At 39.4% G+C, this 18,975-nt stretch overlaps 1 protein-coding gene across 2 annotated transcripts in view; it reads right to left on the bottom strand.

The window, feature by feature from the left end:
* The window catches only part of ERC2 (ELKS/RAB6-interacting/CAST family member 2), an 866,973-nt gene that overhangs the window by 178,706 nt on the left and 669,292 nt on the right, over window positions 1–18,975 (bottom strand). For both annotated transcript variants that reach the window (XR_008445768.1, XM_054035803.1), the window contains one exon: window positions 16,845–16,979. Coding sequence is in view for 1 of the 2 variants with exons in the window: in XM_054035803.1 (XP_053891778.1) it covers window positions 16,845–16,979 (135 nt within the window). In the remaining variant the exon portion in view is untranslated. The remainder of the gene's footprint in view (window positions 1–16,844; window positions 16,980–18,975) is intronic.

Raw genomic sequence — 18,975 nt, 5'->3', positions numbered from 1 at the left:
TGCTAGTCGCTCCTTTCTTGGGAGCCTGGGAAGGAATTTTTTTCTCTCACTGCCAGATTGGCCAAGGCAAAGTAGGGGTTTTTTGCCTTCCCCACAGCTGGCTCATCTTAGATCAGGTGAACATGGAATGGAAGTTAGGCTATGATGTTGCAACTTATAATGTAAATATGGGGCAGATGTCCAGTGCAGGTACTCCGTTGGGAAGGGCTACAGTGATGAGATAAAATGGACTGGTAAAGGATCTAAAGGAGGTATTCTTTAAAGAAGAGGAAATGGGGGAAGGGGAGTTTCTGAACTCCTATGACTGGTATGGCAGGGAGCCAACTCCCCATATTTATAGCCACCCCCTTAATCCACATTCAAGGGGAGAGATGGTGAGGTTGCAGCAGGGCTGGATTAATCTTTTGTGGGCCCAAGAACCCGGACCATGGCCATGACCGCTGCTCTCCTCCAAGACCCCACCCCCATTCAACCTCTTTCCCCCGAGGCCCCACTCATGCTCCACCCTGAGGCCCCACTTCCACTTGGCCTTGTCCCCCCAAAGCCTTGCCGGCCACTCACAGAGGGGTCGGGGGAAGAGAGGAGTGAGCAGCAGGCAGGGCCTCAAAGGGAAGAGGCCAAATGGAGGTGGGGCCTCAGGGCAGAGCACAGGCAGACAATAATGGAGTTTGTGGTTTTATGAGACACCATAGTTGAACTATTTCTTTATATGACAATTCCTTTCTCAGTGCTAAGCTAGCGTTGCAAAACTAAAACCACTGTATTGAGCTATTGTACAAAGGTATCATGTATATTACACTTGCTCATTATGCATATTCCTTTCAACAGTATTGCATACACATCAATAGGAGAATAGGTCCAGGGTGTGAACTATGTAAGAAATACCTGAGGGTTAAGAAACTCCACAAGATTCCAACTGTGTATTTTCCACTGCATAATATGATTGGCAAAATACATTTTTAGTGTGGTTATAGAATGATTTCTATGGGCCAAATTTTACTCTTGGACTACCACTGACTACAATACAGAGCCATTTGTACATGGTCTCATGTTAATAAAACCATATGTAGTTAGATTGAAACAGAAGTTTATTACAGGTGGATTGTTACTGTATTCATTTGCCTTTTATGATTGTTTTCAAAATTATGCTATTCAACTTTTCCATTGAATTCGCCATTATGTTTGTATCTTTCCTTATTTGAAAATTTTGGTTCTTTTCACAAGCTTTGTCTATCTGTTCAGTTTTAATATTAAAAAATATGGTTGGCACATAACTCAGATTATCAACTGATTATCATCATCCTTTTTAAAGAGTAAATTTATCCAAATTGTTTGGGGGATTTCAACCTGTGGGACATTTGACGAAGGTCTCATGCTGCCACTAGTAAAGAAGTGACTTCAGAACTATTAAAAATCTTTTCCTCTTATAGATACTTGTAGGGCATGATCATGTTTTTTAATCTAACAGAAAAAGGCATAACAAGATCCAATGGCTGGAAGCTGAAGCTAGACAAATTCACACTAAACATAAGGCACCTTTTTTTTAAAGAAAACAGTGAGGGCAATTAAACAGCGGAACAATTTACTATACCTAAGAATATGGTGGATTCTCCATCATTTGCAGTCTTTAGATCAGGATTGAATATTTTTCTAAAAGATTGGCCTAAACTGAAACACAAATTATGGTCTTAATGCACCTGGGTGAGGTTCATTACTCTGTGTTATACTGGAGATTAGACCAGTTGATTACAATGGCCCCTTCTGGCTTTCAAATCTATGTATCTATCAATATTAATAAAATTTCTCTTTCATCTTTTTCTTTTTCCTGCATCTATTTTGTTGTGAGAACTACTGTAACAAGATCTTATTTTGTGCATGTATTAATCAGGTTGGGAAAGTTAATTTAGTTAACACTATAATCTATTATAATGCACAAATGAGTCAAAAACTTTAGCTAGATTTTTATTTTTCTACCATTAAAAACATCAAAAAAGTCTCAATTTACCTTCTCTAAAAATCTATGATGATATTATTGTGACTTGATTTACAGCTTCTCTAGAAAATAAATTGCATACTACATCTCTACTTCCTACCACACACCCAGATTATGTACAGACGACCACCAGTATTTTATGATCAAAGACATATACCTACCATAATTGGGGATCAATGTCCCCAATATCAACATCTCTGAAAAAACTATCTTAATTTATATATTATATTAACTTTTGTGTTAATACTCATAATATTAAATTATGGCTTCTATGGATAATAGTGATTGACTGTTCTAAAAACATTTGGTGCTAGAGTGTGGTTCAGAAAAGAGCTGAAAGTATTTGTTCATTATCTGTCTCAGTGGAGCCTCCTCCCTATGGTACCTTAATCTATTTCCAATATCCTGATGGTTTAGGATCTACAATTTTTGCCTTTGCTATTGTGCACTCTTTTTATCAGTTTCCTAGGACTACACTAAAGTGACAATCTCATTGTTAAAATAATTATAAATCTTGGCCCTGGTAAATTTAACACAACTACACAGAGGATAGGGCTCAGTAAGGGATATTAAAAGGACCCATTCACCATTGCCCACACAAATTATATGCAAGATGTGATTTTTCATATCCCTATAATACCTAATCACAATGGTTTGTGTTAAAAATGTGAGGACTGATTCTGTACTACATTACACCTTCTGTAATCATTTATGCTTGTGCAAAGTGGTGTAAAATGGTACCAAATCAGAACAGTAGCACTTTACACTCACCTTGTAATTCCTTTGCTTAGATATAAATGATTACCCAAAGTTCAAGATATTGAAGAATCACACACACAGGACGACAGTGTTCATTGATTTTGAAAGAAAAATATTCTACCATGAACTAGAGTTTGATAACTCAATGAAGACAGATAAGTCAGTGCAAAAATGAGTCTATGATTCTTTGAAGCACGCTGAGGTATATTGCCAATGTCATAACTATAAAGGGAAGGGTAACAGCCCTCCTGTGTACAGTACTATAAAATCCCTCCTGGCCAGAGACTCCAAAATCCTTTTACCTGTAAAGGGTTAAGAAGCTCAGGTAACCTGGCTGACATCTGACCCAAAGGACCAATAAGGGGACAAGATACTTTCAAATCTTGGTGGGGGGGGGGGAAGGTTTTTGTTTGTGTTCTTTGTTTTGGTGGTTGTTCGCTCTTGGGACTGAGAGGGACCAGACATCAATCCAGGCTCTCCAAATCTTTCTGAACAAGTCTCTCATATTTCAAACTTGTAAGTAAACAGCCAGGCAAGGCGTGTTAGTTTTTATCTTGGTTTTCTCAACTTGTAAATGAACCTTTTTGCTAGAGTGTTTATCTCTGTTTGCTGTAACTTTGAACCTAAGGCTAGAGGGGATTCCTCTGGGCTCTTTAAGTTTGATTACCCTGTAAAGTTATTTCCCATCCTGATTTTACAGAGATGATTTTTAACTTTTTCTTTAATTAAAAGCCTTCTTTTTGAAAACTTGATTGATTTTTCCTTGTTTTTAGATCCAAGGGGGTTGGATCTTGATCCACCAGGAGTTGGTGGGAGAAAGGAGGGGGATGGTTAATTTCTGCTTGTTTTAAGATCCAAGAGGTTTGGATCTGTATTCACCAGGGAATTGGTGAGGAGTCTCTCAAGGCTACCCAGGGAAGGGAATTAGCACTTTGGGAGTGGTGGCAGCAGACCAGATCTAAGCTGGTAATTAAGCTTAGAAGTTTCATGCAGGCCCCCACATTTGTACCCTAAAGTTCAGAATGGGGAAGCAGCCTTGATAGCCAGTCAACACATTCTTGATGTATTATGGTGCAAATTGAAATTTTAAAATGCCCCAGCAATCATTACTATCATAGACTTGCACCAGAAAAAGTGTTAGTCTCTCTTGTCAGTGTGTACCATAGAGAGTCATTAATCTATGGATCTTTCAAACAATAAACCATAATCAAACAATTTTTGACTAATGCATGTGTATACATTAGCTGCTTTTCAAACCTTGATATTTCAGTTGGTTTATACATTTTAAAATGCTGAAAAGATACCAGCTCGCATTACAGATCAATGGCATCCAAAACGTTAAATCAAAAGCAAGTTTTCAATTATGCACATGCGAAAAAGCATCTGAAATCCAACATATATCTTTATTTTTGCAGTGTTATTTACTAAAAATGGCTAATGATTGCCTGCCAAGTACATTTTGATAATCTATGTATAAATCTTTTAACTTGGCTTTATCACAACATTGCTGGCCATTGAGATCAGTCTACTGCTGTTACGATGGCCTAATGATTCTGACCTAGTACCTACTGAAATTAATGGCAAAACTTCAACTGACTCCAGTGTTGCCTGGTTAACTTGTTATGCTTGATGAGCTTCTACAAACTATATTTGTTATAATACTGAAGTGTATCTAAAAATAGATTTCACAATCATATTTCTCAGCTTCCAGATCTTTAAGGTCTATCTATCAACAGTAAAACTGTGGCAGTTGAATCTTAGATGAATGGAACTCTACTAAAGAAGGGATTAGAAAAGGGGTAGCCTGTTAGTCATGGCTAAAATAATATGTATGTGAATTTTGTAACACATCAGGTGACTGAAAATTATGAGCCCAAATGACTGTTGCCATGCACATTGGGTACTCCTGTACACAAGGGAGTGCAAATTGAATGTAAAAGGCTCTCATACTGATATGGTAGCATTTTTCACTCGTTCTGTAGTTCATTGGTATAAACAGCTACAAAAAAGCACAGAGCAAGAGTGAATCAGGCCTTAGGTGTCTGATTCAAAAGAGAGCCAAGAAATCCCTTCATGAAGCTATAATACTGCAAACGAGGTATTTTTTCATTAACAACATTCTAGTATCTTTATAAAATTCTTTATCTAAAATAAAATAATTCTAAAATACTAGCTGGGATAAAATCTCTTTTTAGATAAATGCTTTCACAACATAGATAACAGAAGAACCCAGATGAGTTAAGCTGTTCTGACTTTCTTGCTACAACAGAAGACCCTGCCTGACAAGGCTCATCACAGCTCCCTTTCATGTTGCATGCATGCTAGGAATTAACATCTCCATGTACGGTAAGTAAATGTGGTGATAACCTGCTCACTTCTTGAACTAGCTTTCTAAAGCCTGATTTACAATCATATCTCCTTATTGTGTGTGGCTAGTGATGGTTCATTAAACATGTAACTACAAGCCCTGAGACATTGCAAACAACGATACTTACATATATTAATTCCCTCAGAGCTATTTCTATTTCCTTTGATGTACACATTTACTTGCTTTGTAATAAAAGGTCTTTAAATTACACCTTTTAAACTCAGGAAATCTTAAATATTTATAACAGCTCTGAGAATGTTTTATCTGTTAGTCACTTATAAGAAACTTGTAAGGTCAAATATATCTTAGGGCCCAATTCCACAAGCCTTCCGTACATAGAACGGAAGTGAGAGTTCTGTGCACAAATGACATGCAGAACTGAGCCTGTAACTGGAAAATGGGAAGAGACTGGCTGTGAAGATTCATTTACATACTCAGAAAGTTGAATAAATCTTAAAAAATCCTTTAGCTTTACCTACTGGACTCACAGACATATTTTCAAATCTGTCCATGACAAAAGTGGTCACAATTAATAATGAGTCAGCAAGTTATAAAGAGGACCTTAAAATAAGTCCCATAATTTGCCTATTTGTGTATTCTTAAGATGTACCCAAATACAATAAGTACAATGTGACCACTGACTTTAGCACTCCCTTACTAACAATAATATGAATAAGATGTTTCACCATGTACTTATATATTTTAAAACTTTATCACTAGATGAAGTCGAAATCCAAAGCTTCCTAAAAGAAGTGGTCCATGAAATCGATTTGCAATGCAAAAATGTATAAACTCCTTTGTAATGAAAGCCTATGACATGCTATCTCATGTAAATAACCAACATTAAAAGTATCAGATATGCAATTTTTGTTATCAAGTTACTGTAAATTACAGAATGGAATTTTTTTTTGCCTCTTTCAGCTGCTTTCTAAACCTACTTTAGGCTCTGATGGTGGCAGTTAATTTTTCTACTAAGCAATGTAAGATAAATATAAACCTCTATATAAGTACTGTATATCCTAATACGCACACTCCTGGGAAGTGATGGGGAGAAGTTTCTACAACTAAACATGATCTCAAGAAATTCTTCCATATGTGGAAAAGATTCTGCAAAGCTGACATATAAATATAGATATATATAAATATACACACAGGACAGTATGTATACATTTATATCACATTCATTAAACCTCAAAACATAAAATAAATTTATTTCTCTAAGCAAAGGATAGGTATAACTTTTCAATATACAGAATCCATCTTCTGGAGGTAACATAGACAGTAAAACCTAACCTCTGCACTCCAACTTATCTGCCAGAAAGAGTGCAAGTTTAAATATGATTAAAAGGCATATGAAAATTCATATTGCTGTAATAATTATAAATATAAGGCTAGGGATAACAACAGTAATACATATTTCCCATTTACATAGGGTTTTACTTGATTAAAGAGCTTACTAGACTTTAATTAACACTGTGATATGAATATAAATGCAGCATTGTCAAATTAGAATAAACTAGGGATTAGCCTGATCTACAAAACAGAGATCCAGATCAGAACTTCCCCAAAGTTCAGGGCTCTTTGGACGTAGGGTTTTCATCTGGGCTATTACAAATATAAAAGATCTTCTGTGAAACTTCAGTGTGAAACAAAATCCAAACTTCCTCAAAGGCCAAAGGAAGTTGGATGAAGGGTTGGTCCAGTCCCCTTTTTGGAATAAAGTAGGTATTAGTAGCTATGTAAATATTAAAGGCAGGAATAGTCCTCTGCACGTTCTCTGATATGCAGTATGAAGTCATCATTAAGGACTTGAGTCAGGAAGGCACGTAAGCACATGTTTAATTTTAAGCACATGACTAGTCTCATTGACTTCAATTAGTTACTCAGTCAATGCCTAAGTCTTGACTTTTGACTGTATAAAAAAAATGAGAAATACAGTGGCTGCCACTAAAAGGTCAGCATTAGCTAACAGCTGCCACACAGTCGTATGTGATATACCAGTTTTCCTCCATGCCTGGAATGAAAAATGACCATGACAACTGTGTACTACATGATGCTGACCATGATAAAAGTTGTTTTTATTGTATTTATCTTAATTAGTGTGAAATATCTTTATTAAATTATAATATTTTTAAAATAAAATATTTGTAAAATAGACAGGATTGACTGTTTAATCTGAGCAATGTTCTATTTTCCTCAGCTACTATGACCACATGAACTGGAAGTTATTCACACCATAAGCGCCCTAAAGTGCATGTACCCAGCAACATGTGAAAGTAAGGGGAAATACTGTAAAACCTGAAATTACTTTTACCATCACTTTGCACTTCACTCTAGCACCTTTCATCTTTGCATCTCAAAGTGCATTACAAGCATTAATTAATTAACACCAGCCCTGTGTGGTATTAATTAATTTATTATTACTATTATTATACAGAATCCATGTTAAAGTTGTATCAATGGTTTAGGTGTACTGTAGTTTAATGTTTTCCCAAAGTCAAACAATGAGTCAGTGTCTGGAGCCCATTGACACTGGCTCCCAAGGGTATGCACTAAACTGCTATACCACAGTAGCTCCTTCTTATATTAGAAGCTGAGTTGGTGCTTTCCTTATCAGCCCAATTTCTATTGTTTTTGTGATATGTAAAAAATTTAGTTTTACATATTGATGAGTTTAGAAAGCAAGTTTTGGTTTTGATTGTGGCAAACTCTCAATCATGGTTTTCTTTTCCAGTCACAAACCAAAACCAGACCTAGTTTAATTTGGGTTTTTGATTCACAGCTTCTAATTTATACTTTTCAAATTACCATACTCACTTGATACATTAATAAGCTAAAGCAATGACTAAAACAAGACTCTTGGCTAACCCCCATTCCATAAATTTGTAATATTGAACCTGTTTTTTTACATTTCCGTCCATATACTTAGAAGCAGGATAAGAGTCAGGTAACAGAAAAGTACCTCTCACCATATTTGGTGGTTTGTTTTCTTTTTAAAGCCCCAGCTCCTAGAATCCTGTGATTATGTGAGAATCTCAGATTTCCTTTTAATAAGGTACATTTGTAATCCTCGTGGCTGCAGAGAAAAGCATGAAAACATGACCAATGTGTACACTAAAGGCCCTAAAACCAGAAGGCAAAGAAAAAGCACCCAAAATATTATTTTTTAAAATCTCATGATTTTGGGTGGGTCAGAGTAATAATTTTTGAATGCTTGGTATTAGAAACACTAACAAAGATCAGATTTCTTAGGTTTTGTTCCTGGTTTTGGGAGCAGATTGTCAGGAGAGAGAGAATATTATATTCCTTCTAAAAGGCAATGTGGCAGAGTGGATGAAAATTGGGTCTATAATTATAGAAACCTGTGTTCTATTCCCAGTTTATCCTGAAGTGAGCTGGTACGGTTCCTCTATTACCTTATCTGTAAAATGGATGAATGACAGTTGCCTCCCTCTAAGGCAGGGATGTGATGCCTTAGTTAATAAGGGTTGTGAAGCAGAGAGAAATATTATCAGCACCCAATGGAAGATCTAGGAATAGAACTCAGTCTGCTGGTCTGAAGCACCTTCCTCTAGATTACAAAGTGTGGGAGGAGGAGAGTCTCTCAAGAAAAAGCTTCTTGAGGTCTGTACAAGACAAAGGCGTCAGGAGTGTCCAAATCTGGGTGTTCACATTTATCCCCCATGAGGTTTTTTTGTTCCAATGATCCAGATTAAGTTACTGAAATGCACTCTACATGGGGCTACCTATGTTACAGCCACTTGGAAACTGAAGCTAGCTCTGAATGCTTATTAAGGAGAATTTCACTTTGGGAGCAGATTACGTCAATGCTCCAAGATCTGCACTGACTGCCAATAAGTTTCCAGGCGGAATTTAAGTAAGTTGCCAACTCTCAAGCACAAGCTGAAGGGAAAGAATCAAAGAATCTAAATAAAAAGTTGCAGATTTAATTTGTTTTTAGAGTTTGTTAACAGCCAATTCTGGATGAAATAACTGAAAATTACAAATACTGTACTGAGGTGTATTTATTTTACTTTTTTTAACTTACTCAATACCAATACATATGAGATATAAAAACCAGAGGTACAACAATCATGTATGTCCATATTGTGTCTGACACATACACTCACACAGGGGAGTAAGAATACCCCTATTCTCTATGCAGCTTTTTTAGGGCTTCTCTAGACATTGAGTCCAGACATGTGAAGCTAAGCTGGGGCTGTGTACCTTTACTCCCTTCTCTCCCAAACAGATGGGCAGAAAGAGGGGAAGAGGGGCAAGGAGCAGGTAGAGACTTAGCTATTCTCCCTTAACACATCAGTCAGTGGATTTGATCAGGCTGAAGAGGAGGAGTATGTTACACCCAGTAAAGGAGTAGTCTCCTTTGCCAGGAGTCACAATTCCTACCCTGGGTTACTTCTGGGGCAGCACACTCACATGCTGCTCCTTACTCAGGGTGAGCTGAAAAGTCTCAATCTTGCCCTGATAGAGCATCTATAATGTAAATATAATATGTAAAGTATAGCCTTAGCAAACAACATCGTGTGAAAAATGTGAGTGTGTTTATTCGTCTCCAAGGTCTGTGTTTATGTTATCTACATATAGATTGATAACACACCCTCTCTCTTTATAACAAGTATATGCACACATAGATATACATAAAGGGTGGAGAGGGTCTTACTCAGGGCCGGCTCTAGGCACCAGCGCTCCAAGCATGTGCTTGGGGCGGCACTCCGGCCCCATTTTTTGGGGAGGGGGCGGCAAAAAGCCAGGAGCCGGCCTTGGCCAGAGCCCTGCTGCTGGAGAGCCAGAGCATTGTCCCCTGGAGCTGAGCTCGGGCTGCGGCGGCGAGAGGAGTGTGTGAGGAGCCGGGGAGGGAGGGAAGGAAGTGGGGCCTGGGATGCAGGGAAGAGGAGCATAAGCTTTCGTGGGCTACAGCCCACTTCTTCGGATGCATATAGAATGGAACATATATTGAGGAGATATATATACACACATACAGAGAGCATAAACAAGTGGGAGTTGTCTTACCAACTCTGAGAGGCCAATTATCCCACCACCACCGCTGCTGCCACCACTGCTGCTCTGAGTCTCCCCAGGGCGGCGCGGCGTTTCCTCGCCCAAGTGGGCTGTCCAGGGCACTGCCGGGCTGGGCAGGGGGCACAGATCCCAGCTCGTGCACTGATGGGACGAGTGGCTGGCCAGCCCGAGCTGCCCCCTCCTGCCCCCGGACCCAGCCTGCCACGCACCTCCCCCGCCTCAGCCCTGCGCTGCTTGCCCCAGGCCCCAACAGTGCCAGGGGTGGGGAGAGGCAGAGCCTGGCTCCGAGCAGGGGAGTGGGGGATACTGCCCCGCCGGGGGACCCCCACAACTTGGGCACCTGGGGGTCAATGTCCGTCCTCTCACCTCTGCCTGCACGGGGCTGGGGAAGCAGCTGTCAGCACCTGCCCCTCTCAGCCCTTGCACCCCCCCCATCCCGCTCACAGCCTCTTCACTTGTACCTCCCCACATCGCTCCTTCGCCGAACCCCTTCCCCTTGTACTCTCCCTTCACCCGCACCTCTCCCCTTGTACCCTCCCCCAGCCTTCTCCTCCCGCACCTCCCCCTTCCCCTGAACCTCTTCTCCAGCAACCCTCCTGATACCCGCTCTCCTCCTCCACCCTCCTCCACGAGTACATCACACCCCGCTTCTCTGCCAGTGTAGAGCCCCCAAGCACTCCCACACCCGCTCCGCTGCCTGAACCCTCGTTACTAGATCCCCATCCCTTTCTGGGGACAAGGTTTGAGGGTTAGTCCCTATGCCTTCCATGTGCATTTGGAGCACTAAAGATGGGGTTGCAGGGGATGGGGGGGGGCAAGATTTATACTAAAGTGAAATAAAAATAGGAGAAATGGTTTGATCCCCACTGCAAGTGTAAACAGGGACTGCTGTGGTGAACGAGGAGGTCATGTTTGGGGGGAGGTGGGGGAGCCCAGGGCTGGGGCCGCAGGGGGTGTGGGTGGGGGAGGGCACTGATGGGGGCGGGGGGGGGGAAGCCCAGGGCTGGGGTGGGGGTGGCCAAAAACCTAGAGCCGGCCCTGACCTTACTTTCCCAAATATATGCTGAGGGGTAGAAAATCTCTTACTCTCTCATGCAAGCATGCACACACACTTGTTCATATATGCTGTATATAACATCAAAGTTTTCCAGAAAGATATGTCTATATATATAAATACACATATAAAACTATCAACATTCAAAATCATTAATATCCACTCAATACAACATAGACAAACATATTTTTCAAAGTTAATGCTGTGTGTATTTCAAATATCTTTTTTCTGTCTAGAAGTTATGCCTTATCTTTTGGAATTTCTGCTTAGTCTTCAAAATTGATAGACAACCTTGAAAGGGTAACTAGCAGTCCCTGTTAAGTGGCATATGTGTTACAGTGTGCACCATCTTTTTCTTCTTATAAAATTAAAAATGCCCCCTGACCATTTACATGTTTATTTTTCCAGTTTATTCTGTGGTTTCACACCACTACCAGCATGTTGGATCATGGTCACCAAAAACCACACATCCAGAATTTTGTATGCAATATACTGTTGTGAATGGGAAATAAAGGTTTGCATAATAAAACCACATGACAATCAAACTGCAATAACAAAGATACAGTATGGAATGGCAAACAATAACAGATCACAGACAGATAAAAATGATTCATAACTGAAAAATGTAAGCACGGGCTATGATTAGTTCTCTCACATTCATAGCTAGCATGCTGTTCTGTTGGAGATTCTTTTGACAATGATTAGCTTATGGATCTATTCATTTGCTTGATGCATAATTAACTAACTGCTGTGGTTTAACTGCTGTACCATCAGTGTGCTTTCTTGCTGGTTTGTTGATATATTCACCCTCCATTTTATTGTTACCTCCTGTTCTTCTGCTCCTTGACTGCATAATATTCTCTCATTAGTGTCCTACCATTCTCATCACACCTCTTTTCTGACTCACTGCTCCCCCTTACTTCCTGTCATCTCTATCACACATCCCTTCTTCACTTCCCCTTTACTGCTCCAAGTTCACCCACTCTACCCTCATCCCTCTGTCCCCTGCGCTCACACAACTTCAAGTCCATATCTCACTTCTGCATTCTCTGTCAATTCCCCTCCTTGCCTCTGACATAATCTGCCCAGACACCAGCTTCTCAATCCCACAACCATCCCTGACACCATCTCCACTCCAGTGGCTTCCCCTTCAAACCTTATACCCATCTGCACCTTCATTACCTTCCTATGCTCCTTCTCTTCCTCACTGTGGAATACTTATTTCACCCAAAGAGAGACGACGGCTATGCACAACCTCATCTCTCCTTCCTTCCATCTCTTCCTATCCACAGAAACCAGAATTTCTATTGCTATGCCACAGCTCTGCCTCGGTAGCTGCTCTTTTTTGGCCTCTCCTCTTACCTTTCACTCCAAATATCAGATAGTGGCATCAGGCTACTACTCTCCTGTTCCCGCTGTTTACAACTCCCCTCATTCTCACTCATTCTCTCCCTCTGCATGCTGCTGTCATCACCTACTCTCCATCCACCTGCTTTGATTTGACACCTGGCTTTCCCTCTTCTTCACCTAACATTCCTCCACTTTCACCTAAGGTGATTTCACCTTCCACATTGATGCTTCAGCCAATGAATTTTCCTCTTACCGTTACTTCCTCTTGACATAGAACTCTGGATCAACTCTCCCATTCCCTCAAATGGCCACTTCCTCAATCTTCTCTTCACCAAAAACGGCTTATTTTTCTCACCTCTCACCGTCCAAGTTCTCTCTGACCAACTCTTGATTTCCTTCAACATCGCCCACCTGCCACCTACTTCTCCTTCTCAGTCCTTCTCCAGCCTCCACTCCACCAATGTATTGACTTTTTTACTGCTCGTATGCCCTCTTCTCTGTTCCTTCTTCCCTCTTCTCTAATGACTAAGCTGTAAACCCTCTTCAGTCTCTCATTCTCTTTGGGTTCATTCCTCTCACAAACATGTTCTGCTCTATCCTCAAACACCTCAGCCCCACCTGAGGCTCTCCAATAAAGCCCAATTTCCCTTCATATCCAAACTCAGTCAATGTGTCATCTACCATCACTGACCTAAGTTCCATTTGGACACCCCTCCACTCTGGCTTTCACTCTCTGAACTGAAACCTCTCACATTAAGGCTCCAAGTACTTTATTCTTAGCCAAATCTTAAGGCTTCTACTCCATCTTCATCCTCATGGACCTCTCTGCTTTCTTTTTACACCGTTGATCAATGTACTTCATGATATCTTATTCTCTTCCCAGGGCTTTCATTCTTCCAGTCTCTGCTAGTTCTCCTATCTCTCTCTGGCTATTTCTTCAGCCTCTCTCATCTCCATGGGAGGATCGTAGGGTTCCATCCCTGCCTTCTCCTCTTCTGCTTTTACATCCTTTCTTTGTACAAACTCTTCTGCTCATACGGCTTCAATTACCGTCTTCATGCATGTCTCACAAATCTACCTTTCTACATCTGACCAGAATCCCTCAGCCCAATACTGCATCTCAGCCTCTCTCCTCCTACATGTTTCACCATTGACTTAAGCTTAACATGGTCCAAACTGAACTCCTTACCTTTCCTCTCACCTCTTCCCCTTCATTTTCTGTCACTATTGACAATACTACCATCCACACTGGCTGAAAATTCTCAATTTCTTAACATTTGTATATTTCATGGTTGTTTTTACAAACCACACAATTTTTTCATACAATTATTTAATTTACCTGCCAAAATAAATGAACTATGAAATGTTCTTGGAATAGATTTTGCATTCTCATACACCAGTGTAAATCAGGCATAATACCATATTGTCAATAGAATTGTGAGATCAGACTCAGGCTCTCTTCCTCCTCCTGCTATAGACCCTGTGCCCTCCTCCTATGTATTTTCTTCTGTGCTCTCCTGTCTAGCTGCTCCCAGACCCTTCCTCCTGTTGCTGATGACTTCATCATGCTCTTCAACTCCTACCCGCTTCTTCCTAGTCTGAGCATACTATTGCTTTGCCCCTTCCCTCTTCCTCTGAGCAGCACCTGCATCCTTATTTCATACCAGCTGAGTCATTACACACATTGAATCTATTTCCCCATGTTAAATAGCCTCACACCTTCTTGTCAAACTGTCTGAAATGAGCTATCTTGATGATCACTACAAAAAATTTTTTCCCTTAATTAATTAGCCTCTTAGAGTTGGTAGGACAACTCCCACCTTTTCATGTTCTCTGTATGTGTATATATATCTCCTTATTATATGTTCCATTCTATGCATCCAATGAAGTGGGCTGTAGCCCACAAAAGCTTATGCTCAAATAAATTTGTTAGTCTCTAAGGTGCCACAAGTACGCCTGTTCTTTTTTCTAATAAGTAAGTCATTGCTTTGGTGTTCTGCAGAAGAGAATCAAGGAAAAGAGTTCAGGCTCTTATCAGACTCCCCAAAATGTAGCATTTAAATAATATTTTGGTAGGGATATGTTACTTCTTTAGCACCAGTGTGTCTGTAGAAAAATCTTACAAAATCTAGATCTCCAATTTTAAATATTTATTTTTAAAGACCCCATTTTTTTTTACTGAATATGAAGTGTGTGTGACTTCTTTACAATGCAGCTTTTGACCTGCAGTCATATTGTGCAACCTACAAAATTGCAGCACGACCAGTGTGGGCTGTGCTCTTATCAAGTCTTACTGTGACTAAGCACAGCCCTGAGCAAAGGTTGGTGTCCTGTGTAAGTTGCCACCAACAGAGATGTAAGTGGGTGGCACTGCAAGTCACAATTCCTCCCTCCCCTGCTTCCTTCTTGCTCCCTTGGAGGGAGCAATATTTATTTACTGCTTAGTAAATGGTTTGGAAAACTAGTCGCTGAGTATGTGTCATAATCACGTAGCAGCATCTGCGTGGTACAGGAGTAGTGAAATAACCATCCTATGAACAGAAAAGAGGGCACTATCATATGTGAAGATATTGCATCAAAAATATCCTAATCAATTCAGCCTACTTCTAAGTATAGTCTCATCAGGGGAAGACAGAGGGCAGAAGCACAATAAGAGATGCTGCTGAGTTTTGCCATGTTGGTCCTCTGGCTCTCATCAATCCCACCCCACTGAGGTAGTTTCTTCTAATTAGTGGTGAGGAAAGGAGAAAACGGGGGAGGAAGAGAACCAGAGGTAAAAAGAAAATAAGAAGGAAAAGATTTTGCAGATAGCAAAAAAAGAAAAACAATTATTTCAATAACATAATATAAAGGAAAAGAAATAAAAATTGTAATCCTTATAGTTTCACACAGTTAGGGTCAAATATAATTTGGCAATAATACTGTAATATAAAAACAGGGGCTAAAATAGACAAGTAATTTTAAACCCAAATATTCTGCAAACTGTTTAGCACTTTTCAATAAATTTCTCAGAAGTCCACTTCAAAGCCCCAATCCTGCAAAGACTTTAGCATGTACATAACTTTATGCACATGCATAGTCCTATTAATTCCAATGGCACTACTCATATACATAAAGTGATACAGGAGCTTGAGTCGTTGCAGGATCAAGGCCTTAGCATTTCAGAAAACAAAAAGCCCTCAGTTTCTGTCTGAGAAAACGTCCATCTTAAACACAACAAAATCATAAAGTTTAATGTCATGGTATCCACTTTATGCAGATTGCTACAATCCAAGATTACGGCGGCTTAACATTTGACACTTACCAATTATTTGCCTATTTACAGCAACATTAATTGCAGAACCAGCATAAAAAAAAACCTCCTAAAGACAAATTTTTGGGGTGACAATAAAATTACACCATATTATGTATTAAAATTATAGGCAAGGTGATGTACATTGCCCTAGAAATTGTGCTAATATAAAATTAAAATGGAATCACATTTGAGTAATTTTGATTTACTTTATTTTTTCATATTTTGTAAAAATATTAACATTATAATATCATTATTATAAACAAAACTTGAGTATTTTTATTTAAAAAACAAGTTCTGATATTTGTAGAAATGATTAGTGATTTAGGTGGTGGCTCAATTTTGGGGTGTCCAAACTGACACACACTAATGGGTCCCAATTGTCAGAGGATAGTCACTCTTGAAGATGTTTCAAGTTGGGCACTCAAAGATTGAGGCCCTCCAGAATCACTAGTCATTTTTGAAAATCACTCTAAAGTATATCCTAAAACATTTACATTTTGTTTACTAAAGACAACCAAAACTGAGTTAATGCAATATTTGCCAATGAATGGTTTCAATTCAAAGATATTTTCGGGGCCAGTTTAGGAACAACTGAACACAAGCTCATAATGGAAATACTGACCAAGTCTTTGAATAGCAGTTATTCCAAAAAGCAAGTACCTAATAGTGAAGTTGCAGTAACTAAGCAGCTCTTCAGTAACTTTCTATTTAAACAGTTGAATCGGGACTCTGCTTAAAAGCTTAAAGCAAAAGAAAAAGGAAGAGAGGGAAGAAAAATATTATAAGACAGACCAAAAGCTAAACAGAAAGAGAAAGGAAAACGTTTAGATTCCCTGAGTGATGGAAATAAATACCAAAGCTATTAGTTTCAGTTCAAAAAGCATATCACTTATATTGTTTATTATTTCTTTGGAAGATTTATTTTATCCTGAAATTTCAGAATGGTAAAAGGGTAAGTGTGAAGGTAAGAAAGGAGGTGACTGACCTGATCTGGAGAGGGTCGGTGATTTGAGTGCTGGGTCCTCCCAGGAGACCGGTGATGGTGGTGATGGTGGTGGTGGTGGAAGTGGTGATGGTCATCATCATAGTTGTCTGCCATCAGTTTCATTCTGTTCTGTGTCTGAACAGGGAAAGGGAGACAATTCCATTGATTGCCTGGTCTGTTCATTCTCCCTGAAGCACCTGGCATTGGCCATTTCAGAAGACAGGATACGGGGCTAGATGGACCTTTGGTCTAACCCAGTAAGGCCACTCTTATGTTGTTAAGTGCTGGAACATATCGGCCAAATACAGTCACGGCAGGATCTACAGTATGGCACCTACAGTTCTCCTTTCATTCCAAAATCTAAAAATGTTATCAAAAGTCAAATTCTAAGCCCTTGAGCCCGTGATTAGCTCTATGTAGGTCCAAGGGTCTGCCAGCAGAAGACAAATGCAGGACTGGGACCTAATTAAGGAAAGAAAGAAAACACAGTGGGACAGACTTTGTTTCTATTGATACCTCTCCAACCCCACTAAAGTCACTGAGCCAAATATGGTGCCAATTAATGCCCCATGCAATCATACTGATTTCTACACAAATGGGATCATAGAATGCAGAATTTGGCCCAGTAAATTCACTGGGTTTTAGGAGTGTAACAGAGAGCAAAATCTAGCCCAATACTTTTATGTTTACTATTGTAAAATATGAGTTCCTGGATATTTCTTTTTCAATGTGTAAAGTCTTACTGAATAATTGCAAGATCAGATTAAAAGGAATATAAGTTTTCATGCATACTAGCAATTACATTAGCATTCACAGTAACAATGATGAGCGGTTATGGTGAAAGCCTATTTTCAGGGTTTAATTGTGAAGTTGTTTCTTTTACTAGGATCAGGCTGTTAAAACAATCAGGCATAAGAATCTGAAGACTGTATAATACACACACAGGCACAGCATGTTAATCAGTGAGAATAAATTTTAACCAGATTCAGCTTATGAAAACAACTAAAAAGATTTGACATTTCAGTTATTGACTTCTAGAGGTAATAAAATATAGTCACCGCCAGGTAATAATAAATAAGACACTGCCTATGATCGCTATTACATTTTTTTCATATCATGTGACACTCAGCGCTCAGCAATCCAGACCTTGCTGGGTCACACTAAAATATTTGTATTATGTAATTTCCCAATCATGCAAACACTTAAACTGGACAGAATACATACTACTGTCAGTAGTCATTATTTAAAATAATTTCAGCCATGCTTGATACATTGTATTCAAGAAAAAACAACAAGGAGTCCTTGTGGCACCTTAGAGACTAACAAATTTATTTGGGCATAAGCTTTCATGGGCTAGAACCAAGAGATTACCTACCTGCACCTGACAAACCCATGAATAAAATTCAGTTGTTTTCAAAGTCCTTACCCAGAGTTTGTTGGCACAATTAGATGAGGGTGCAATTAATATAATTTAGATGTCAGAATGGTATAATAGGAATCTGCACCCATGTAGTTTTAGTATTAAACAATCCAATACAAACTTGAGTTGAAATACTGTTTGGAAACATTTCATTCTTAAATATGAAAATTAATGCTTGCCATTAAATTCACCAAATTTTGCAATTTTTTTTAAACTAGAAAAGCAAGAGGTTTGTAAAATAAACAAACCAACAAATAAATACCATATATTGTAGTGCTGCAATCAAATTTTAAGTATAACTATTTTGCTGTTGAAAGGCACAATATGGGGGAGGTTGTGAATTTTAGGGATCATTGATAAAAGAGATGTCAAATTTGCACTTACTATAAAAACATATACTACAGCAAAGCTCCCCAATAGGATTGTGTCCTCTGGGTTGTGATGTGGGGGAGAGGAGATAGGTGCCCCCTGTAGATGAACTCTGTTACCTCAAGTGAAATACCACAAAACACCCACAGGCAGTGCAGGAGCAGTCAGAGGTAAGATGCATAAAACCTCTTGGCAAACACTTGGCAAATATTTAGCCACTATCAATATTTTTATAGTATCTCAGGGGCAATAAAATGTTCAAAAAAGGGTCATCTCCATGTTTCACATAATTAATTCCTCCAACGGCCAGGTGGCAGAGTAATCGGAACAATGTCCCATCCT

Source organism: Malaclemys terrapin, chromosome 7 (assembly GCF_027887155.1).
Source record: "Malaclemys terrapin pileata isolate rMalTer1 chromosome 7, rMalTer1.hap1, whole genome shotgun sequence".
Classification (NCBI taxonomy): domain Eukaryota; kingdom Metazoa; phylum Chordata; order Testudines; family Emydidae; genus Malaclemys; species Malaclemys terrapin.
Note: the sequence above shows the minus strand (reverse complement) of the source record. Positions and strands in the feature narration are given on the sequence as shown.